Source organism: Oryzias latipes, chromosome 22 (assembly GCF_002234675.1).
Source record: "Oryzias latipes chromosome 22, ASM223467v1".
Taxonomy (NCBI): Eukaryota; Metazoa; Chordata; class Actinopteri; order Beloniformes; family Adrianichthyidae; genus Oryzias; species Oryzias latipes.
The window spans coordinates 24584509-24609918 of record NC_019880.2 but is presented as its reverse complement, the minus strand read 5'-3'; the positions used below and the strand labels follow the sequence as shown (position 1 = coordinate 24609918).

General features: G+C 42.2%; 1 protein-coding gene across 1 annotated transcript in view; it reads right to left on the bottom strand.

Moving 5' to 3' along the window:
* Nucleotides 1-24885, bottom strand: part of LOC101170065 (MAGUK p55 subfamily member 5-A-like) — a 31590-nt gene extending 6705 nt beyond the window's left edge. Inside the window, exons 1-5 of the mRNA XM_004082748.4 lie at nt 24693-24885; nt 4831-5129; nt 3136-3307; nt 2686-2786; nt 791-898 (exon numbers count right to left, since the gene is read on the bottom strand). Coding sequence (XP_004082796.1) covers nt 791-898; nt 2686-2786; nt 3136-3307; nt 4831-5007 — 558 coding nt within the window. The 5' untranslated portion in view covers nt 5008-5129; nt 24693-24885. The remainder of the gene's footprint in view (nt 1-790; nt 899-2685; nt 2787-3135; nt 3308-4830; nt 5130-24692) is intronic.
* Between the last annotated feature and the right edge of the window lie 525 nt (nt 24886-25410).

Here is a 25410-nt window from a genome sequence, read left to right as displayed (position 1 = left end):
ATGGGGTGGATCCTGGCTGTCTGCACGTGAAAACGGAGCAAACCTGTTCGGGGCAGGCAGGTGGACCACACTAAACACCAGGGTCGTAGACTGCCTGGTGATCATGTACAGCAAAAATGTTTCTGCACATTTTTTCCTGCCGACATGCCGCCAGCAACATGTCGTGGCGAACGCTTCTACCCAACGCAAAGGTGAGTGAGGGTGAGGGAGGCTAGACGCAGGCGTGCCAACCACACAATGACTAAATAGACCAGTTCTTCCACTCCTCGGAGATCAGATCCGGTCTGAAGTGAAGCGGCTCAGTACTGAGAATAAAAAGAACTGGAGCAGCCTATGAAACGACGCAGCGTGATGTCTGGGATGCTCCACGGAACAGCTCTTCTTTGACAACAATGGCGCCGCCTTTAGCAGCAGCTGTATTGTTCCACGGGGCTCAGGCTTTTCAATCAGTTTATTTCTCAAAGTCTAGTTTCTTTGGGCTCTAGTCAGACGGCGATGAAGTGTCAGCTAAGCTAACCGATGATCCGTTTCTGTCCGCTTCCTCAAAAGATGACGGCAGTTCAAAGAGGAGCTCTTGTTATTAGAACCCAAATGCAGGGGGGGGGGTCTGTTTACAAAGAGATTCCACGGAAATGAGCTGTGAATACTTTAACACTTTGCACTGTAGAGATGGATTGTGGTTCTGACATACAGCAAAGGCCTCATTTTACAGAGCAGAAGAGAGAATTCTGAAGCTGCAGACGAAATAGAACGCCCGCTGGACTTCCACGAGGATCGGTTGAGACGTTACCTCCATGGCCAGCGGGAGCGCCTGCTGAGTGTGCGGGAATGGAGGAGAGGGCCTGTGCATGCTGGCAGCCACGGCATTGTGGATCTTCAGCGCCGACTGGAAATCAGACTGAAAACAGGAAAGAGAGGATAGAACACAAAACTAACAAAAAAGCAACTCTGAACATTTTGCTTTTTTGACAAAAGTCATGAGGAACATCAGGACCATGATCAAAGGCTGTGCATCAGCTGTCAATCAACAGCTGCGCCGATTAGCAGCTAGGATCTTGTGTTGATAATTGAGCTTCTTCATGACCTGATTCTATGGCGTCGTGCTTCATGAATTACTAAGGAACCCCCATGATACCAAAGAACACTGACATCACCCCTGGAGGATGCTGCAGCTGTCAATCAACACACAGGTGTCAAAACCACAACCAGGTCAGAGTTTTCATATTATTGTGCTGCAACAACAATAAAGACGAGGATAAAACATAAAAGCCTCTGATTCAGAGGCTTTATCATTTGGACAGATAAAACACTCCAGCGTTGACTAAAACTAAACCATTTTCCTAAAAATGGAGATACAACTTTTGTTTTTTAAGCTTGTTTCAGTCTAATTTAAGGTTAGAGTTCCTTCACCTCTTGGTTAAGTTAATGTGGCTCTTCTTCTTTGTCAGAAACGTAATAAAACAGTTGTCGTGGAATACTTAGTCCAGACACAAATGGGACAAACCTGCAGGATTTGAGGGTGTGGCAGTAAATTGGAATAATCCACATTCATGGGGCAGCAGGTATAGAGTAAACCCCCACTGTGTGAGTGAGGGGGGGTCTTTGGCATCAATGAAACAAGTCGGTCTGAGAAACAATGAACTGCAGTTTATGACGCTTGGAAAAAGGCTTTTTGAACTAAAGCCGCCAGAGGAATGCAGGTCCACTGTGTGCGGCATCAGGGCAGTTCTATCACAGAAATGCTGTTTTTCCCAGAGTCCATGTCGGCCTGAAGCTGCATTTCTCCTACATGTCTGCAGAGAAAACTCTGGAGAATCAGAGTTTTTGCTCCTAAAGGCTAACAGGCAAAGCAGACGCCACGATTTCGTCTCCAGATGTGCAGAAGAAGAAAGCCATCAATGAGCTGCTTCAGAGGAACAAATGCTCTGTTCCTTCCTTGTGCTTCACACTTCCATAAATCCAGGCCTGTTCTTTGTTCAAATTGGTTTGAACAAGTGAGATTTAACATGGAAATCTGAAACAACCAAACTTTGAGAGTCGGAACCCTTCTTCCTAATCCAGTAGTTTTTGCCAAAAATACAAACACTGACAAACAAACTACAAACGAGGAGCAGTTAAGCCTGAATCCGAGGTTCAGAGTTTTTTTTTTAAATTATAACTGTTTATAACTTATCATAAATTAGAACGTATAACTTTTGCTGCGCAAAACAGCCAAACGCAGCTGCCAATTTTGGAGCTACCCATCCGCAGGTACCAATCCGCAGCTGTCAATCAACATCTGCACATCGATTAGCAGCTAGGATCTTATGTTGATAATTGAGCGTCTTCACGACCTGATTCTATGGCGTCGTGCTTCATGAATTACTAAGGAACCCCCATGATACCAAAGAACACTGACATTCCCCCTGGAGGATGCTGAACGTTTAACAGCCATACTAACTGGAAGCATCACATTTAAACGCACAAACACGAGCCTGCACACACAAATGATATGCAAAGCTCAACCCACAGAAAAGTTCCAGCAGAAATCAGTAGATGAAAGGCCCTGAGAAAGCTGTAGAAGAACCAGACAAGAGTCTGAAGAACATGAATGTTTGTGAGCGTTCAAACAATGCAAAGACCCTCCAATCCTTCATCTGCATTCAGAGGAGCTCGGAGCTCCCTCCTGTCGGGAGGCCGGGTTACCTTGTTCAGCAGCGCGAGGACAAGCTCGATGTCATTCTGACTCTGCTGGTCAGACAGGCATCCCTGGACCTGCTTCAGGGACAGCAGCAGCTCCTGCAGCTCTGCAGACACACAGTCAACACTTCAACACACATGCAGGAAGGAGCTTCTCCTGCCTTCTCGTTGGTGAGCTATTCAGCAGCACTGAAGCCCTACGGCCAGTGTGTTGCTGTTGTGCGACTATGTCAACACTGCCACCCAGTAAACACTTTTAATGATGTTGTGCTCTTGAGCCTTGCTCGTGCTGCTCTCCCTCCCTCAGGAATTCCCTCCCTGACGGGAGACTTTATTCCAAACATTCCTGGCCTCCTTTTTCCCCGTCCTCATTTCTCTACAGGGAAACCTTTAGCCGTTTTTCCTCCTCACTTAGACGCTGCCGCACAAATGCAGTGGCGTTTGGGTGTGCGGTACCTGGCAGTGCATGTTGGCCGCTGGCAACCAGCTGTGGTGGGATCTGTTGGTCTTGAAGGAATGATGGGTTGTCGATCCCGATCTGGGAGTTCTGGGCGAGTTTCCTGAGTCTGAGTGAGGCGTTCAGGTCCAGCTGGCGGCCTTCCTCCTCTCTGCGCCGCCGAAGGTCCTCCTGACCCGCAGAAGAAGGAAAATGCCAAAGAACCGATGCCGTTAGAACTGGAACTATAAACTCACGTAAACAGCAGCATGATGGGTAAAGCGCACGCCATAATGTTATTGTGGTCCAGCTTCATGTTCAGAGGACTGAACATTTAGCCTTCGATCAGACTCTAGGAATGTCCTGATCAGGTATTTTTGGCCCAGATCTGATTCAGACTCATTTGAATTTGAATATCTGCTGAAAAAGAGTCCCGATCCGATAATAAAATAAACTCAACTTAAAATAACCAACAGGCATGTAACAAGTAAGCAAATAAAAGTGCAACAGTGTCAAGTCAACTTTATTTATAAAGAAGGACAGCAGAGGCTGACAAAAGTGCAATGAAAGAGAAAACAAAAATCTAAAATAACAACAGTGTCATAAACTAAGGTTTAATGTTCTTTTGAGATGGGTATTCTAACTTTTTTCCTGTTTTTTTCCGGACAGCATGTTTTTCTCGATGAAAACCAGCATCTCCATCTGGTCTTGAACCGTTTCCTGTTCTGGTGCATTGTGGGCTGTGTTGATTTAGTAAACTCCATGTAATGATGACATTATCTAATGAGGTTTGTCGTATTAAACACAGTTTTGTCTTTACCCCATTTTGACCCCAAACTTACACCTAATGTAATGTTACTGTCATTGACCGGAAAGTTGACGAGTTTTTGTGCAACTTTTGCTGAAACGGTTTCTGTTCCGTGATGCGCTGCACGCCAGTAAAATGTTGTGATCCGGTCATGATATGCAGACTTCTTCTACGGTATTTGTCTGTAATAATAAGCATGAAATATACAGCACTGACAAAATACTGGGAATAAAATATATAGCTTTATAGCTAATCCCTGATTAGGATGCAACGTTTGATTTTGATCAAGTCTGAAGTCATGTGATCGGTCCTGATCCAATCAGGATCGTGTGATTGTGTCAGGACATTTCTAAAACAACTAACAATTTTTGAGGGAAAATAAAGTACAGTGAGCGAAACACCAAATCTAAAACTGTATCATTCAGCCCGGCTCCCAGCTAGAGCAGCCCATAATGCTCCAACAAGCCTTCAAGGGCTGTGGCTTTGTAGTTTGTAGCAAAGTCGCACTAAAACATCTGGATGGACCTTTGAGAGCGTCACATAGAAAACCAGTTCCAGGTTTAAGAGGCGCACTGTTGATTTTCTTTTTAAATGAAAGGATTTTAAGATCACAGTTTGGTGGGGTAATAAAAATATGGCTCCTCTCAAACCACTTTACCTTCATTCAGCAGAATCTAATATTCTGAATGAGTAAAGACGCTCCCAACTTTCCCACTCCTTTCAAAATAAAAACAAGGAAAGATGCATCAACTGCAAAGATTTCTGGAATGGTGAGATGGTTAAAGTTAGGGACACCTGCAACAAGGATCGCCTATGTTTTCTAGGAAGTTCTAAAAAACAAACGAAACAGTTTTAAAGTGCTTTCTTCCCGAATTGACTTCAACATAAAGTGTTTAAGTGAAATCACCTGCTGCTGTCGTATCCTCTCCAGCTGTGCAGAGCGGCGGACCGGGAGCGTTCGACTCCCCAGCTCTCCTGGGCAGTCTATTGCCATTTCTCGATGTTGCTGCGCCCCCCTCAGCTCCTCATCTGCTGCTCCTCCTCCCTCCCCAGCAACGTGGCCATTCAGATGGGAGGTTGTCATTCCTCGCTGGAATGGAGCAGCGAGCGTGAGCTGAAGAGCCTTCTCAGGTGCGCGGGTTAGTCAAGGTCCAGGTAACTTCTAGGATGACTGGTCGTAAGAGCGCGCGGCCATGACACCATCACCTGCAGACAAATACGCAATATTGAACAACAAAGACGGAGGGAAGACAAAACAACAAGAAGGCCAAAATAAGCACAGGTCACAATACAGATACCGTAAATAACAAGACATTACTATGTGTGAGCTGAAACGTGTCAACTTGAACTGATGCCCAATCCTCAACACACCAGACCCTAAACCCCTCCAGCAGGGGGAGAGCTGGCACGGGGCAGAACCTACCTAGCATGTTCAGGCTAAGCCCAGTTGAACCCACAGACAAATGGACTGTTCAAGAAGATGCTGACAGGAGAAGCATAGCCTGTCATGGGACAACCCTATTAAATGGAGTTTAATTCTCTCACTGTAACAACAATAAGAAGATGAATAATTGGGGGGAGTGAGTTCTGTTGAGCCCAATCATAGGTTACCCCACCCGACATTCAAAATACAAAATGCTCATATTTGAGATTTATCTATACCACAACAGCTGCTTTAAAAACCTCAACAGTTACAAAAAAATGATATTATAATACCAAGAGAACTAATAAAAACAACAAACAAACTTATTTTGAATGCAGAAAGTAAATAAACAGGTTTTTGTTAAGTTGAACTTTGTGATGTTGGAGCCATAGGAAATAAATCCCCTCTGAATTCTCCTCCACTGCTCATTTGAGGGACTGAAACATTTGGTACAGTCTTTGGGAGTGGAAATAGGGGCTTATTGGGACCCTCATAGTGTAGGCCATACCATTGGGTGATCACAGGTGGGCCACTTCCCCAGGTGTATCAGTAAGGTAGGGTCTAGATGCAGCTAAGGTACACAGAGGTCATCGACTGTAAGAGGATGATGTGACCTCCTGCAGCACAGACAACTTCAAAAACTCTGTTAATCCAGAATAAGACTGTGGAATGAATACCAACTTTGAAGCCATCATAGACACAAACAGAAGAACATCACAACCACATCTGGCACTTGCTTTAGCTGTGACAAGGACACGGATTTTGACAAAAAAATAACTATTAATATATGAAGGATGATGGCATCTGGATCAATGCAAAACTCTTTTCTGACTGCGATCAATACGCATGTTTGATGTATGATTTGTAATAAGGATTTCTGTCATAAAGTAACGTCTTATGTAATCAATCAGCACTTTATCTTTGTTATTTGATTTTATGAATACATCTGGCTTTTATTAAATGGTCTGCTACTGGACTGGTAAAGTATAAATAACTATAAAAGTTAAGAACTGGATTATCTCAGCTAAATTAAACCACATTATGGGTGGGATTATCTAAATTTACTTCTTTCCACTCGGTTATGTATTGTGTGTATATGCAAAAATATGCCTACTTATGATTAAGAGTAAATATCAAGTCAAAATGTACATGTGTGCGCAGTTCTTTTGTCTTTTACTCTTATTTGGTGGCTGGAATAGATGTACATGTGTGCAGAAAATGGGAAAGTGGGAAACACCTCAGAAGGTGACCTTTGGCGCCATGACCTCAACCTGGAAAAGCTAAAGGTGGGCGGGTGGCTGCATTTCCAACACCAAGATTCACATCTTAAACAAAAATCCAACATTTAAAAACGTGAGTAGAATTAACATTTTCATCAGAATTATATTAAAAGGACAAATATCTGAAATGTTAATTCACTCAAAAGATTAGTTTTCAAAAACATTAGGGGTCTATGAAAAACCAGGTGCTTTTTTAAAATAATAAATAAATAAGACAAAACTCTCCAACAGTTGTATAAATCTTTAAGCTCCCATGTAATGAAAAAGTAATAAAACGCAGAGAATATCACCAAACTTTAATGTGAATTGACCCAAGTTTCTCAGCAATAGGTCTAATGTCTGGATAGGTGTCTTGGCCGTTACACAACGGCTGTCAAGTCTGGGAGTTGATCCACTGATTAAACAACAGACAGGACAGTGAAACCAGTGAGCAACAGCCACCAGTAAGAGGAGAGTATGAGAACCAATCAGAAAGCAGCAGGTTGGTCACAAGAGAGAGACCTGTGTAAGGTTTTGATGGACTGCTTTGACTGCGCCTACACTCTCAATGTTACCATGACAACAGTTTTGACAGGTGCCAAACAGGGAGGTGATGGAAGCGCAAGGATGAAATGGACGAGCAAAGATAAGAATAAACTCCAAGACAGACGGACTGACGTCCCGTTCTTCTGTGGCACAACAACAACATGATAACATGTCTGATAGGTTATCTCCCCACAACAGGACCGCATGCAGAGCACACAGAAACACGACACACACACACACAGGTCCCATGATGCAGCGGTAAGGAATGTCAGACAACTATGGGAACACAATTCCTGAGATGGGGGAAGGGACTGCATGAGAAGGACCATCGAAACTCCTCTGACCCCAAAAGCAGCAAAACACTGCAGTGAGACAACGTCAGAACATGAAACCACGCCCCCAAACACCTGTCCCCCATCCACCTGAACCACATCTGCACACTGAGGGCCTCTCTCCTGTTTGCACCATTTATTTCTCACAATCTGCCAGACTACAATGATTTAAATGGTTGATTAAATGATGAAATGAGTTGGGTTAAAGAGGGCAGAAGGTGGAACATCTTTTTGTTCACCTGTCTCCAAATTTCAGTGATTTTCCCACAAAACACAGAGTAATACAAATTAGTTAATCCAGGATTATGAAATGCATATTAACAGAATATAATAAACTAAGTTCAGAACTGCCAACTACTGCCAGCCCCATCCTTTCAACCTGGTCTATACGGTCTAAAGATGGAAACTGCCCTAAAAGGCTATAATCTCATATATTTGCATGTATTAATTTATGCTGTCCCTGTCTTCAATCAACAAACAAACAAAACTCCAGTTCTTCTTTTGAATCTAAATCCATTAAGCCAGAAATGGATGGGAAACAGAGCAGAACGTGAAGTGGATCTCCCAACAAACTGGGTCAGTCCTCCACCAGATCTGCAGTCACAGTTGATGAATGTTAGAACACCGAAGCAGACAAGATACTCCCACGTCTCCATGGTAACACACGTCCACTCTACAACAGTCTGTACAGTCCCGCTAAGGTTGAGGGCTCTGTGTTCCTAGATGGTTGGTTCATGGAGACCGGCCTATTTGAAGCCCACAGCCTGCTGGAATCCCAAAGACCTGAGTAAACAGAACCTTATCTTCTGACCCACCACACTGCACCCTGCAAGAGGGCTGATAACCCCCCAAGACCCACCAGCCATCTGGCAGCACAGCTTCCCCCCACTGTGCATTTGTGAATGTTCATGTGTGTGGAGGGAAAACTCTGCTGGGGTCACAGTCACTGCAGTTTTTAAGGCCATTTCCAGCAGCAGAACGCTCCGTCAAGCGTTGTAGACTGGTGAGCTCACTCATCACTAATTAACCTTAGTTGCTGCCGGAGAAACAACACAAAGTTTGGGTTTAGCCAAAGTTCACCTAAATGCAGGTATGAAGCAGTTTCATGGAGGACATCATTACAGCAGCATGTGGGGCTTGAAAAGGACACTCTTTATAGTTCCACTCTGATTATCTTTTGATCTGTTGTAAAGCGAAGAAGGTGAGGATCTGGGGCCATTTCCTGTTGTCACGGTGGGTGACAAACTCATGAGCTATGCAAATGAGTGCGAATCATTCCTGGAACAACACAAAACTCTGGAAGAAAAGATAAATAATATGGAAAAATAATCTGTTATTTGGAATGCTCCTTTTTACTGTTTTGTTGAGAACTTAGAACAAATGTCATTGTGATGACACTTTGTATCCTGCAGAAGTGTATCATATGAAAGATTGTTGTTTTCACTGCCGTCTTGTTTCTCTTTAAATTTGCCTCATGTTACAAGAAGTTAACACGGCATAATATGTTTTTACGATGCAGTTACTTTACCTTTACCAACAAGTTAGCATTGTCTCATTTGCTAAGGTCAGAAGAACAAAGAGTGTAAATACACTGTATGGGAAGGTAATACGTGAACATACCCAGCATTTACTACTGAAAGTAACATGTAATAGAGTGGAAATAGGAATGACTTTCTTTCACAGTCCAGTTTTTCAAGTTCAAGTTTTTTTCTTCTGGGCCACAGCGGCACATCCTAGAGCAAGGCACACCTGCAGCGGGTGATGCAGCAGAATGCAAAAACCACCTATTTAGTGCTTTCACTGCAGCCCAAATCAATGATCATGAAACAAGAGAAAGGTCACATGACCTTGTCGCCAGATCCACAGTCTTTTTAAAAGGGAGAACACCAGCCTCAGTCATTGGAACACGCCCACTGAGGCTCTTCTAGAGCTGAGGATTTTATATCTACCTGTCAAACACCCGTTTGAGCTTCATTTTACTGTCAAACTATGAGGGGAAAGAGTGGAATTTGGTATTTGTTCTTGACTTATATGGGTCTACAGACACCACAGTAATGTGGGTCAGGTTCCCTGCAGGTCAATCAAAAACTATCCACATCTGAATCTAGAGTCTTCAGAATCTCTGAAGGTTCTGCACTAATCTTTTCAAGATGAGAGCTGTCCCTTTCTTCAGTTAGCTTAATGTAAACTGCATGTGGACATGAATTCAAAAAACATAAGCTGATCAGTGTGGAGTAAGGCAAGTGTCCAAAACAAATGTATGCAAAAGATAATGTTTAGCACAAATAATACTTTGTGCTAAACATTATCAAAAAAAAAAACCCAGAACATTTGGTTTTATGTTTGCCGTCTGTTTTGAACTCGACTTTCTCTCGTCTTGAATACAACATTTTGCTGTTAGATTTAGAGCTGTGACGGTGTGGAATATTTGATCACCGCGGTGATGAAACGGCAGCTTGAACACAGGACTGCAGAAAAAGTAAATTAGCAAAGATGATTGTGTTTATTATAGTTCAAATCATGCACCATATGCAGAACTTTCAACCAAAAAAAGAAGAATGTGTGGTGATGACTATTCACCGTGGTGATGCGGTTATCGTCACACCCCTAGTTAGATTACCGTCAAAAATCTGTTATGGGAGTCACAGGCATTTATATAGAGACACTGATTCAACATTTGTACCGACTACAACTAGAGACAGAACGTCAGAAAAAAATGACGCCTGTGCAATGAGGACAATTAGGCACTGATAAACAGTTTACATCTTTTTATTTCAGTTGGGCTGCAGGATATGAGGAAAACTTGATTTGCAATTTTAGCTATCAACATTGGGATGACAATATAACTAGAGATACATTAAGAAATAGCAAAACAACCAAAAACAATTTCCCTTTTACTGCAACAGTTTAATTTCAATAGGAGTCAACATAACCTAGATTACTCCAAATGACCCTAGTCTACATAGGAGGAGAGCTTCTAACATAACAGACAACTGATTGGTCAAATGGATAAAGGGATTTATTTGATTTGTTAAATACTTCAAGCTGCCATAAAATTGTTTTAGCACATTTAAGGTAGCAAATTAATTACAATTTTGGCCAACCAATAACACCATATATAGAGGTGTGTAGATAAAGCTTAAAACGAATTCCTGCCAAAATGATCAAAAAAAAGAAAGAGTTCTCGTATAGTCATGCATTATCATCAGCTTGCATGCTGCGCTTTTTTGGGGCCATTTTCTTTTTACCACTTCTGTGCCTGAAACGATCTGCTGTGTATTGTTTACATGGTCAGCTGCTGTCGCCTGGCAACAACTAAATGCAGCCAGAGATCTCCATTATCATTATCTGCTTTTTCTTCAACGGAGCTATGGTAACAAGATAATTTCCTCGCTATGGGATCAATAATATTCTAAACAGGTTTTATTCTATTTTAATTTGGTAAATGAGCCTCAACACGCATGCACACTTTGTTGTTTTAACGTTTTAGGGCTTATGTAAATGCCTGGGACAAGACTAGAGAGAGTCTTGGTCAAATCTTATTCAAAAACAGACATGTTAAACCAAACTAAATGTTGAATTGGTATCTTATGGTAAAGTTGTGCACAAAGTAGTAATTTGTGCACAACTTAGCCTTTATGCATGCGTTTCTTTTTGACAGTTACCACATAATCATCCAAAGATGAGATCAGGAAAGAACCAACAGCTGATGGGAACACGGCGGCGCAAACACAGATTCATGCACAAAAACAGGCACACACTGAGCGGTGTCAGCCGGTACCAGACGCGAGGAAATGCTCGACATGAGGTAAAGGGAGGAATGGTTTAGTAACATATGTGGCTGATATTCATGCTGTAGCCAGAGGAAAAGATTCAAACACTGCTGCCTGGAAAATCCTTTGACTTCTGGAAGAATGAAGGAACAGAAACACAGGTGAACTTTTAAAGCAGACCATCCTCTGCTGCAGATATAAACAGCTGCTTTTTCAGGGCTCTCATGCAAATGCATGACTCAAATGTGAGAATCAGCATCAAACTTTTTACTTTCTGGAAACAAACTTGAAAGATGTTGCAGATTGTGATGCAAACATTTTGTAAATCAAACCTGTTGACAAAAGTCATCTCATGCCATCATGTTGCTCTACCCCTCTGTGACTTTTGGGTTCTGCTCTTCCAGGAAAGGTAGGAGACGAGTCGTACATCATGTGAATGAGAGCCACCCGTGTCCATTACACACCACCAACATACACAAGAGGTCTTCAAAAAAGAGCCGACACAGGTGTGGAGAACTTTGATTGAACAGTCAGAAGTGACACCCAGACACCGAAAATGAATGGAGGGAGAAAACAGAAGTAGAGAAGACACAATGTTTCAACAGCTTTGCACCGTTAGGTTCTGACTTGCTTCTACCAGCTGATGCTTCCTGCAAAGTTCAGAGCGCAGTTGGGTTTGTGAATCACAAGTACTTCTTCCAGGGATGTGGGTGCGACTCCATTAATGGATTTATTAACCAGCAGTAGTACTTTAAAATCAGTATCCAGTGTATGGACTTGAGAACGGGGGTGATGGGAGCAGTTCTTCTGGTTCTGGTCCAAACACTGGCAGCAGTGTTCTGAATGAGCTGTAACTTTTTGAAGTCCGGCCTGCAGGAGATGAAGGCAGGAATCAGCTTCTCTAGGTCTTGTTTGGACATGAGACTTTCTAGTCTGATTTCACACTAGAACAGGTCCGTCGTCTACATGAGAGGTGAATGCCAACAAATCCCCCCACCTTTGTCTGGTTTGCTCTCTCACTCTCAGAGACCAACTGAACTCACCAAAATAACCATACAGTACTAAATGCTGCTCACTTGGAGGCAATAAAGCATGACAAAGACACGGGGGAAAAAGCAAGAAGGGAACCACCTCATCCAGGTAATCTTCTGGTTATAAAATAGTAATAACTGCCTGCCCCCATTTACTGTGTTGGACTGTTGCACCTTTTTCCTACTTCTCCAGTTTCTTCACATTACATTGCTCTTTACTTCAGTGTTCCTTTTCTTCACACTTTGGTTCCTCTTAAAGTGGCCCTTGGTTTCCAGTCCTACTTTGATTAGTATTGCTGACTTTGTTGTGGTTTGACTGAGTTCTATATTCTGACTACTTCTACTAATGGACCGTGGTGGTTTGGTAGACAGTGTGGTCTGCAGATGAAACTGAATGCTTACCAATAACAAGGGTGTGAACCAGTTTTTCCTGATAATCTGGAAGAATTTTCAGTCTGAATACATCCAAGTGGACTCTGGACCAGGACCACAAACCGCCCTCTGTCTCCGTCCTGGTTTTGTTTTGGTGTGAGGGATGATTTCTCTGACCATCTTTGGAGGTGGTTTCAGGTTTTTCCCCAATCGGACTGAGCTTCGGTTCGCTCCGAGATACCTCAGTCCGAATGCAATCTGCCCTCGGAGCAGAACATTTGGACCAAAACGACACCTTAACAAACGCAACTAGGGTAGGAATGAAGCATCAGATGAGCCGCAGACAAATGTAAAGCAACAATTGTCGTGCTATGGAACAGAAAAAGAGGGTCCAACCATTTACTTGTGGGAACGTTTATTTTAACACAGCTGAAAACACTTCTTCCATACTTCTCTGTGTCTCATTATGTGGCACTCACTCTGCGCTGCTGTGACATCATCCTAAAAGCTACTTTGTAGTTCCTAAACAGAATTCTCCCAAAACAATACCATAACACTACAACGATGAGACACAGCAACTCACTGAAATATTGTCAAACCAATTCAGGCTTAATTAAACTAGTTTTAATGGGATACACATTGCTTCTCGCTGCTTTTCCCGACAATCTTTATGTCATAAAGACTTATACATCTAAACACTACGTTAGAGCCCTTCGCGGGACTGTTTTCTTCATCCCGTCCGCGGCCGCCGAATCTCTGACCATTACTGCCCGCTCCCGCAACGTGTTACGCTCCCGCAAAACTCTGAGGATTTATTCCCGCACAATAATAGAGATGCATTGATTTTGTGTCTTCTCCCATTCCACAAGAAAAAAAAAACTTGCATTTGTATTGATATTATTAAAGAGATTCATGGGGTTTTTGTTTTGTTTCCCTGGCCTGCATGTAAAAAAATAAAAATAAAAAATAAAAATGACAACACACACACACAATACATTCAAATATAGTTTAGTTTTTTATCAAAAACTTTGCACATAAAAATAGACTGCTTTGCAAAAAAATAGATCCATAATATGATAAAGTAGGCTACGTGAAAAACAGCAGTTTTACAATTATTAGCCAAATGTCGCAGGTATTCTGTTGGAAAAACACAAATAAGAATAAAAACATTCAAACTTAGGCAGCCTCCTCAACGAATGAATTTAACGAATGAATTACTTTGCAATATTGCTGTGGAGGAAGAGAGTGTTGCTGATCGACTACAGTCCCAATCCCGTGCGTCTCTCTTCCAAGATGCGCCCACAGACACTAAAAGCCCGCTCTGAAGGCGCACTGGAAGCGGGGATACTAAAGATGAAACGTACCAGCTTTGAGCGCTGGGAAGCGCTCTTTGTTGAACTTCCACCATTGAAGCACGCTGTCTGGGTCTGGGTTATCAGAGAATCGGGAACTGAGATATTCAGCCATTTCATCATTGATCGGCTTTGACGCTGAAGCAACGGACGCATCGTCTTCCCAGTCTGCAGATCGGTCTGTGCTTTGCTTTTTGGCTGGTCCCTATCCTGCAGTGGTGTTTTTAGCCGCCCATTCCCGCCCGCAGCAAAATTCAAACCGCCCGCTCCCACGAGATTTGCGTTGGGTCCCACGGGACCCGGCGGGACTCAATCCCAATGCAGCCCTCTACCCTACGTCTCCTCATCACTGCAGCTAGCATCCCCTGAGTTAAGGCACACGGTACGTCTCCTTGCCAGTAGACGCCTTGCAGCAGGCTTCCGCCGTACTAAAGAAACAAATTAAAAAAAAGTGTAGTTCCCAACATCAAAACTAGTAATCAAAACATAAAATTTTAATAAGTTAACTGTCCCGATAAGGCTTGTAAAGTGCAGCATGTCTTCGTTGTTTTGACCCGCCCTCGTAGTTCGTGGGCAATGACTGAAGAGATCTTTAGTCATGTGGTTTTGTTTACAAGCTTTGGTCCGTAACAGAATGCCAGCCTAAATACAGACCAAATGCAACGCTCAGGAACCTCTGGAACAAATGATTTCTCCAGTCTGAATACGACCTTAGTTTTCCTTAAAGTTCCACTCCGATCATCTTATGCAAGTGTTCCTAGTGGTCTTCTAATTATGGTTATGCCATTTTTAGCTCAGATCTAAAAACTTGTTTGTTCTCCATAGGCTCTGCAGACCGGCAGTAGTTTATTAGAAATTAACCTTTGAGTTCTCCGCTCTCCGGCAAGTTTACGGTTACACCCCCAACCTAACATTACCGGTGCAGCAAAAAATGGCGAGCAATGTCAGAGCTATCCAGCCGTAGAGTTTAGATCCAGATTCCAGCTCAGACCAAGAAAACAAAAACGTTCATGGATCGATTTGTCTGCAAGTGGATGCATCAGAATGGAGCAGAGCAGGGAGCTTGAGGCCCAACCAGTGTTTATTCTACGTAACGATCTTTGTCAAAAAGCATTTTTTGATCCGTTGCCGATTCACAGAAAAATGTAAACTTAATTTTCTTTCTAGAAGTCCTCCATCATCAGAAAAATACCACAAGAATATGCTTAAAATACCAAAAACAACATTTTCGTCAAAGTGGGTCTTCAAAGAACCCAAATTAAAGTTTCTGAGAAAAAAAAAGTAGAAATGTGTTAAAAGGTTACTGACATCTACTGATGCAAATGTATCAAAACATTTATTCTCCATACTTATCTTAATTTAACTTGAAGATAAGCAACTTTTTTTTTGCTAGTAATAAATTCAGGCCTCAAGAGAGCAACACAAGCAGCTCCTCCTTCACCCAACCCTAAAATGTAATCACTGTTGTCTGACCCCCCCACACACTAAAGTACTGCAGGCAGAAATGTTGCGCCTCAACTTCAGCGCATTTTTTCCTGATGACGTTTTTGCACTTTGAGTGTCTAGTGCGTAAAAGTGGTTGTTGAGTCAGCAGAATGGGCGACTCTGCAGCTGCTGCTCCTCTCAGAGAAGAAACTTTATTGACACCCGTCACCTGAGAAACACTGTGCAGAGGAAGAAGGGGGTTTCTGCTTGTCGGGTGCTCTGTGGTGGAGCGTCTCCAGTGAGCTCAGAGAAGCTCCGGCTGCTTCCAGCTGGTGATCCCAACAGCACAGCTTCATGTCTGCTCAGGTTTTAGAAAGCCCAAGACAAAGATTAAGAACCCATACTGTTTAAATGCTGCATCAGTCTCACAAAACATGATCACGAAAAACTGTATGAGATCTAGACTAAAATACTAAAGTTACACTAGATAAAAACAATACAGAAGAATGTCTCCTGAACATCTAAGGTAGGGCTGCCTGATCCTGCAACTATGTTATCTACCACCCTGCCTGCTTTTCTGAGTACACCTGGCCCAGGTAAGAGGGATAGAAAACAGGCTGAATGGTAAATCTTGAGGACTGGGTAGCCCTGATCCATAGAAAGCCCTGCAGCTCCATGCAGGACTCAGACCAAAGACCGGTCCCCACAATTATCAGTTCAGTCTCTGATTCTGACTCAACCTGCAGTCAGAATCAGCAGGTTTCCAGCACCAGCTCCCAGCAGCTCCATGGATTATTTTATTTTAAACTTCTGTGTTCTTGTTTGTCTGGGAATAATTTGGCCTTAGGTGGGAGTCAGTTAAAGTAAGACCAGATAGAACTGCAATTTGCAGCAAATGTTGACCCAAAATATCAAGAAGAGGTTTATTTGTCAGACCTTTAGCAAATCTGTGTTAATATGCCATTTGAGAGCCAAAACAGCCAGAACAGCATGACGCAACTAAAAGATGGCAACACTCAGTCCATGGCCAATTTTGAAAAGACAGAAAGTTCACAAAGGACAGTGCCAAAGCAAACTGAATCACAAAGGAGTACATGTCTTTTAATTGACCTACCATTTAGAGTTGTGGAAAAGATTAACTTCAGTTCCTTTTTATTTTGAAGCTTAGGTACGGTTATTAACACATCTGCTCTGGCCCTGGGGCATGTTGTGTACTTCTAAAGTAAGTGTATGAGGTTGCATGCACACATCTAATGAGACTTAAGTCTTCTGTTGAGTGTTTTCTATTATTTGTTTAATTAGCCAAACTCCTGCTTACATTATTACCATTTGAAGGCCTACCTAGCCTGATATAAATGTAAAATGCGTATTGGAAAGGCTACTAGAATAATAAAAAAGTTTATGAAATAGACATTTACTTTTTTTGAAAAACGTGTCTGAAATTTAGAATAGAAAACAAACGTAAAGACTTCATTGATTCTACAAAGGGAGAATGCAATATTTAAAAAATAATGAAAAACTCAGTGTCCATCTTTGATATTCAGTGAATATTTGCTATTCAGCCGAGTGTTTTCTTTTTTATTTGGGTTTGGCCACAAATTTTCATTTTGGTGATACCTAAAATTCGATCAGTCCTTGCAGTCTTGACCTTTGTAACCCATTAGCGGGCCGTTTGTAAAAAGTTGCACAAAAGAAGATAAAGTCAGTGGCGTGTGCTAATCATACAGGCCGGCATAACTCCCTCTCGCTCCCAGAGAAAGCCTGGAGTCGCATCGAGTGGAGCTTTTTTCTTTCAGTTCCTTCAACAAAGCAGCAGGAGATTTCACTGCTTCGGCTAAAGAAGAACTCTGGACTGTGACGGCTTGGCCCTGATGCTAGAACCCATGACCCCAGCTGAACCCGTACACTAAAAGGAGCGGTCGTCAGAAGGAAAGTCTCAGAGTAAGTCAGTTTAGTGACATAGTAAAACTCTGCCAGCGTTATTCTGGTAGCAGAGAGAGCGCTGGAGAACATTCCAGAGAACAGAGGACTTCTGTCTGTCACTGGCCCCTTTCCCAACCCGACTGTCCTAAATAACTCACTCCATGTGTACATTAAAGTCCTTTCTCACCCTGTCACCATGGCAACAATACCTCATACCTGCCAGCATGGTCTAGCTAAAGGTCAGTTCAAAGTGTAGAGCAGCACTCCAGCAGGCATGTGGGGGGGCCGTGCTGCCTCAACAGGCTCGCAGCTCACTGCACGTTCAGGGGGCGGAGTCAGTCTCAGGTGAGGCACCTGCAGCAGCACTTTGATTTCTATAATCCACATGAATGAAAGACCATAAAAAACAAATAGCAACATGTGGCAGAAAGAACTGCAGAGATGATGAGGATGTCCTGAGACTGCTGCATAAACCATAGCTCAGCATAACCTACAAGCTAAGAAGAATGTTGACACGATGAGTCAGTCTTGTTCAGTCATGGCTATCCTAGCATTTTCACGGGACCTTGGCACTTTTAAATATGACCGTCTCTGTTTGCATCTCTGGAAATTTTAGCATCAAGCTGCACACTAATGTCCTTTAGAGGTTATGCAAAGCAACGCTCTTATGTCCACGGCATTTCATCTGTAACATCCCATTGCTGTTTTCTCAACAAAGACTCTGCTTTCTCTCCTGAACCTTCCCTCTTTCTGTGTTCCCCCCATGCGTTAAGAAGAGGTACCGCGTAACATTCCAGGGAAGCACAACACCTTTCGAAAGCTTTTTGGCACCCGCCTGGAGAACATGAAGGCTTTCGAGGGATAAGATAGCTCTAGACACACAGTCATGTGGCTGTGGATGAACAGAGGCTGAGGAACATGATCAGAAAAGTAACCGTCTTTGTTGGTTAGGTGAGGAATTGACTAAAAAACCATTGAATGTTTTTCACAAACTTCATGTAAGCTCCAAACATCTGGGCAGGTCAGTGCCAGTTCCCAAGTCCATGTCAGGTTTAAGCCCAGATCTAAGACTAAATGATACAAATCCTTCATACAGTTCTTGTTCTGGTTGTGAGTAAAGCCAAACAAGCACAGAATCCATTCAAATGTGTCTAAAATATAGAATGAGTCCTTACAAAGAAGTTGTAGTTCAGGTGCTTCATAGCTGACGTTTTTGTTGGTTGACCGTGTTTTCCGTGCGTCTGTTCATTTACAACTGTTCAGCGTTAAAGGTGGATGATGTTTTAGCGAGCAGGGGGAAAGCAGGAGGACAGAAAATGTCGTTGAAATTTACGTTTTAAAAAGGAGGACAGTGGACGGGGCAGGTGGATGGAGGCAGTTTAAAATGTTTCTGCCTTCAGGGGAAATTGTTTGTACCCCCTACCCACATTTAACTGTGTTGTAATTATGGAGACAATGATTCAGGTAAAACTTCCATTTTTGGGTCCTGGTTTTGTTTTGGTGTGAGGGATGATTTCTTTTTGTTTGGTTATTTTTTAAATGTGCTAATAAACAATGATAAAGACAAACCTTTCAGGTGTTTTACACTAAGACTGGTGTCATGAGATTAAACAAGTAGCAATAAATCCTTCTTAAATTGAGCACAACGCGCGTCTCATACACTTTCAGAGTAAACATACTGGTATGTAGTAGGGATGCCATGATTCACTTTCCTCATGATTTGGTTTTCGGCATAAAACATTTGGTTATGTTTTAAGCCAAGAATTGTAGCAAAACTTGCAATTTGCGATATCAGTGATCAATATTGTGACGATAATATAACTTGCGATACATGAACAAATAACAAAACAACCAAAAACTTCATTTCTATTTTGCTGTATCGGTTTAATTTAATTAAGAGTCAACATAACTTACATCACACTCCAAATGACCCACATCTAACATAAAAGGGGTCCATTCGATTGGTCGAATGCATAAAGGGATTTATTTGATTCTTTTAATAATTCAAGCTGCCATAAGACTGTTTTATCACATTTAAGGTTACCATCAATCACAAGTTTCACCATCTTTTGCAACATGTATATTGCACAGCTTGATAAATTAGAGATTTATTGCGCAGGCCTAGTGGCATCCCTAGTTGTAATCACAGTAGGGTTGTGCCGATGGACGATACCATCGTCCATCGTGATGGGTGACTGACATCCCGATGGAGAGACACCATCGTGATGCCACGCCCCCGCCACGCTGCGAGTCGACACCATAAGCCGCGGTTACATGTGAATAATATCTTGACCGGATCAATGGTCGGATTAGAATCCAAACGTGTACATGGTTCCAGAAAAATGTTTTCAGAATATAAAAAACGTTTACATGTCTCACACTTTTGGTCGGAATAAATCATTCGCACATGCGCAGTAGGGTTTGAAAAACCGGAAGCGGATATCAGTTCCGCCGAGCGGCTATTTTTTTCTCAAACTTTATTGAATGTAACAATTCAATACAAAACAATGTTGCCGAGCGGCTTTATACATTGATATGTCAGCTCTGTAACAAGACGATCTTCTAAACGTGCTTTTAATAATGTTACGATTATTATGAAACGCCTGTTCGCTCATCGTTTTAATTTTAATCCGTGTGGTCATTGCTTTTTCTGTTGAAAAACGGAGCCGGAAAGAAGCCAGAATTAGCAGTATGCTAACACGGGCTAACAACATTAGCTTTGGGTGGTGCTGCAATCTGCATCTTGGCTGCATTTACACATGTGGGAATAACATCAGCCTTTATTTAGTCGGGACACGACTCGAAACACAAATCCACGTGATTGTTTGAACGATTTCTAAGGACTGAGCGGCCTTTCTGCTTTGAAGCTCACACCGCCCCAAAGCGCTGTGTGTGTGCTCAAGATCCTCTGCTCAGACACACACTTTTAGACCCGGTTCTGAGTTCGGTAGCCCGTTCCCCTAGAGCTGCGGAACGGATCGCAGTTCTAAATCTCCCACATACCGCTCATGTAACAAAGCACCCCCCCCCTTCCCCTCAAACTTCTTCTTCTTCTTCTTCCTCTTTCGGCTTCTCCCATCAGGGGTCGCCACAGCGAACAAGTCGCATGGTAAACTTGGCAACGTTTTACGCCGGATGCCCTTCCTGACGCAACCTTCTCAAACCGGGCTTGGAACCGGCACAGGGGTAGAGAAGGGAACAGGGAGCAGCCCGGAGTCGAACCCTGGTTTCACGGACGGAAGGCGCCGCAAACCAGCACGAGCTAAACCGGCTCCTCCCCTTCCCCTCAAACACAAAGCTGTAAGTCCGCGCTCCGCCGGTCCACTTGACTAGTTAAGTGCGGGAGCAAACCATTTCTTTTCTAGTTTGTTACTTTTTTTGTTAAAGTTATTTCCCTAAGTACTGCGGATGAGTCATTAGTTGGGAAATAAAATAAATAAAGTAATAAAGTAAAATAACGAATAGCAATTATATAAGACCGAAATATTAAAAATAGCCCCCCCCACGACGATATCATCGTCCATCCCGATGGTTGACAGCAAACATCGTCAACGGCCAATTTAAGGGACATCGCCCAACCCTAAATCACAGTACAGAAAACTTTACTCAAAGGAAGTGGATGAAAGCCAAAGTGAGCTGTTTCAGCATCATTTGAATGACACCCCCCCCCCCCCCCCCCCCCCCTGCAGCCGCTTTGCATTTGGTCGCCTCTTTATTTCTGATGCTTGTTGTTCCGGTTTGGGTTAGGTTAAACTTCTACGCTGTTTGTTGAGTATTATCACCTGCAGGCAACACAGAACTTGTTCCTGTAATACTGACTGAGATATGAAGGTTGATGGTTCAAACCGTTGTCCATCTGGCCATAGCAAATATGAAGTACCTGCTGGCTCCAAGAGGCCAAAATCCCATAGACATAGATCGCATAGATCTTTGTGTATGGAATAAAATAAGCAGATATTACTCTGAAAGTCCGTTTGTCAGAGTAATGGGGCTAAAACGATTGATCGATTAAGAGAAACTTTCTGAGTAAAAGGCTGGATCTGCACGAGGGAAGACTGGGTCAAAGACTGGACTCAAACAGATGTTTGCCCCGGTCTGATCATGTGGTCCATGCATCCGGACCAAACAGCCGGCTCCGCAGACCCGGCAAAGAACAGAACCATCACAGGCGGAAGTCAGAGTGAAACCAGGTCAAGACCAGGTCACTTTGAAGGGTTCATGGGTCAATCCCCGTTCCCTCTAATGTTTGATGGGGTGGAGGCATAGTTAGGGGAAGGGGGACACACCGAGAGGGAGGCTGTGACCCATCAAGGCTTGAACATCTACAGAACAGCTGACCTTAAGTCACCATCATCTACCAGTAAACCCTCATCTTTCAGACTTTCTCACAAATCTTCAGGATTTGGAAGATTGTTTTCTTCTTTAGTCTCCTTCAGAAAGTCCTCCACCTCTTAAGATTCTGCTCTGGACTCCTGACAGACTTCATGACCTCAGCGAGGAAAGATTTAGAGCAAGTGGTTTTAGTTATAAAGGGGCTGGAGTTTCAACTTCAAGGGAAACCTTTCAGAAAACATCACAACTGACATTTCTCTCGGTTAATCTTCAATGATTACTCTGAATTCTAATCAATAATCTTGACCCGCTTTTGTCAGTGGGATAGTTCAACCATCAGGTCAACATTTTGGGGATTTTTAGGGCGAAAGCAAACCCAGCAAACAGTGATCATACCAGACGTTCACACGTAAAAAAGTATCTTTGCTTACATGAAAACACTCAGACTGTATACCCGTATTTATATTTACTTTTCTGCAAAAGAAAAATAGACAAAAAAGAAAATAAGACCAAGAAAAACCATTTACATCTGTTAAAAAAAGAAAATATTCATCTCAAAGTTTTTATAGCATTTGAAGTTTTTTAGCGTGGCATTAAACAATAGTTCTTCTTAAAATGTTTATTTCTTCATTCTCTGAAATTTTATTCCATCTTTCCAGATCTTTTTTCCAACATGTCATCGCTTTCAGTCTTTGACGAGGTTTTGACTCAGGGCTTCACCTTGAACTAAGGCGTCATGGGTGCGTCATCCAGAAGATATGTGACTCTGCATCCACTGGCGGCCCTGAAGCCGCTTTTGGAGCCGGCTTTGACATGAGGGTAAACAAAGGGAAGATAAGTCCCAACAATCTGGACCTCAACAGTGTAATGTGCAGGCACAGCCCGACACATACCGCTCTGCCCAGATAAGATCCAGAGCTGCTGCATACTTGTTCTTCTGCAGCGGCGGGGAACACAAACGAGACTTCAACCTTTGGCGGCTGCAGGAATGCTGCAGTCAGCACGGATGTGCAGAGGAACACATCTGTGACGGTCCTGGGCTTCATACAAGCAAACAGACCAAGCTCAAAAGAAAGCAGGAGGAGAACCCTGTGAGGAAACAGGAAAAACTGTTTCCTAAAGGTTTCAAGCTAGGTTTGTGTGAAAGATGCTCCTCCACCTTTAATGCATTTTTCATCTTCTCGTTTTTGTGTCACTGTGACCTCCGGGTCACCATACACAGCACACAGAGAGGTGGTGGACGTCATGAAGTCACTATTGATCAGTTTCAAGTTAAAGTATTCCTCTTAACAATAACAGGAAAGTTGGTGGCACAAACACAGCTGCTCAGAGACTGTATACGTTCCAAATGTTTGGTCTGATTGTTTAGAACATTTGGTACCAGAAAAAAAAAAAATGTGTTTTTCCGTGCGAAATATTGAAAAAATAATGCATTTTTGTTTTAAAGTTTTCTTTGAAACAATATTTGGTGAGGTAAAAAAAAAAAAAAAGTAGCAATGACATTTAAAAAATGGCTCTAAATGAAAACGGTACACGATGGAAGTGAAAAACTTTTATACGGTTAGAATAAGAGTACATGTTTTTCTATGTAGGTAAATATATCATTTAAAATGTGTTATTTTAATAATAAAACATGTTTTATTCATGCTCTGGATTTTAATAGTTCTACGATTTAGATATTCAAGTTTTTTATATTTTGTTTTTGATGTCTTTTGTTATTTTGGCGTCTTAAACCGAAAGATGCTGATGAGACTATATATCTAACCAGAAACTACAGAGGAAAGAAAGCTTTGATCATTTATCCAATCTGTGTTGGGGGTAATGAATTACAAAGTATCAAACTACTGTAATTGAATTACTATAGTCAGTAACAAATTAGAGTTCAACACAAACCATCATTACTTCAGTTGTCACAATTTGCTGCAGTGAAACCACAGGTAACCAATTAAAAAAATTAATTTGCGTTAACACTTGGCTCTGACTTCTTCTCTTGGTTTAATAAACAAAACTGACACTAAAGCAGAGGTGAAGATTGGTCAAAGTAATGAAAAATGGATGTGGATGAATTCATAAGGGAGTTTAGCAACTGGAGATATTCAAATGAATTCCTTTTTGAAAAACAAAGGCAAAAACATTTCAGGTAAGAGCAGGTTATGTCCTGGAAATGAACTGCTTTCCACTGCCCTAGTGTCAATGAGCAACCTGTCTATACACTATGTAGGCTACTTCACAGTGTACATGTTCTCGTGTTCATGTGGTGAATTTAATGAGGCGGTGCAATAAATAAACACGATTGCCTCTATGTTTCTATTGGGTGGATTTTACAAGGAGATCTCGTTTATTTCTAGATTTATTCCTTTGAGAATTTGAATGCGAGAAGAAGAAGGTAAAGTAGTATGGAATTAATTTTTAATTGGAGAAAAGAGTTGATTTCAATTTCATTGATTAAATTAAAGTAATTAATTGTTTACCCAACACTGTGTCCAATTATAGATGAATAAAAACGTACAAACACAAGAATCAGACTGAGTTCTGCTGAGTCAAACTTGAGTCAGTTAGTATCCTGAAAAACCTGTTATCCAAAAATAAAAGTCCACCAAATTGGTATCATATACAGAGTAAAGTTACTGTATAGTCAGAGTTTACGCCGTGGACAGAAGGAAGGCCGGAGTGAAGGTTCGGGCTCGGAGTGACCGTTTCATCAAACCCCAGCTCCACTGACGGCTGGAGTGAGTGACAGCTAGCTGCCCGAAAGCTAACCCCCCCAAGAGCGGCTTCACCGCAAAGTTACGCCTTCAAAGTCAGCGGGAGACACCGAGGCATCTTTCCGCGTCTCCTCACTGCGATTCCGCGTGTTTCCGAGTGGACGATCCGACCCTTACGGAGCAAACGCTGACTCATTCCACAAATTGACGCCAAGCTAACATTAGCGGCTACATGCTAGCGGCACCTGTTGATAACAAAGCCGCCTCAGACCGGAGGAAAACACGGGAACACTCACCTCAGAGTCCGCGCCGCTTGCCTGCTGCTTCACACTGCTACATCCAACCGGAAACCTCCAACTTATTTCCAAATAGTTGTGAAGTTGACTGCGAATTCGGTTTATTTAAAGTTTCATTCTAACACACTTGTTGCTTGCTGATCCGCAGTGGAGACATCCCTCCCTCCGCTCCTCCGTCTGTCAGTCCCAACTGCGGTGGGAGGAGGGACTAACATGCCATCCACGAGATAAGGCTCACGCTGATTGGATGAGACAATAAAGGGAATTTGGCTTCGACCAATCAAATGATCTTTTACATGTCACAGTAAAACATCGACCTTACTTACGCTTGATTTTGTTTCGCAATTATTTTTCATGTATGTTTTTAGGTATTTTAGGTGTATATATTTAAACTTTACCAGCATTTTGCTAATTTTCTCTTTGAAATCACATTTTTCCATTAGTGATGAGAATTTCTGGGATAAAAAGTGTGAAAAATAAATGAAAAATAAAATAAAATACAAAAAGAAAATCACAATTGAAAGAAAATTTATTAACTTTTTTGAAAGTTTTAAAAACTGCAAATACAAACAGTTTTTGTAAAAAAAAATCGTGGTTTAAAAATATTTATAAAATATTATTTGGTAAAGAAAACAAGAAACAAAGAAAAAAATCCATAATCAGTAAAACTAAACAGAAAACAAGCTACAAACAAAAATTAAAAAATATATAAAATGGG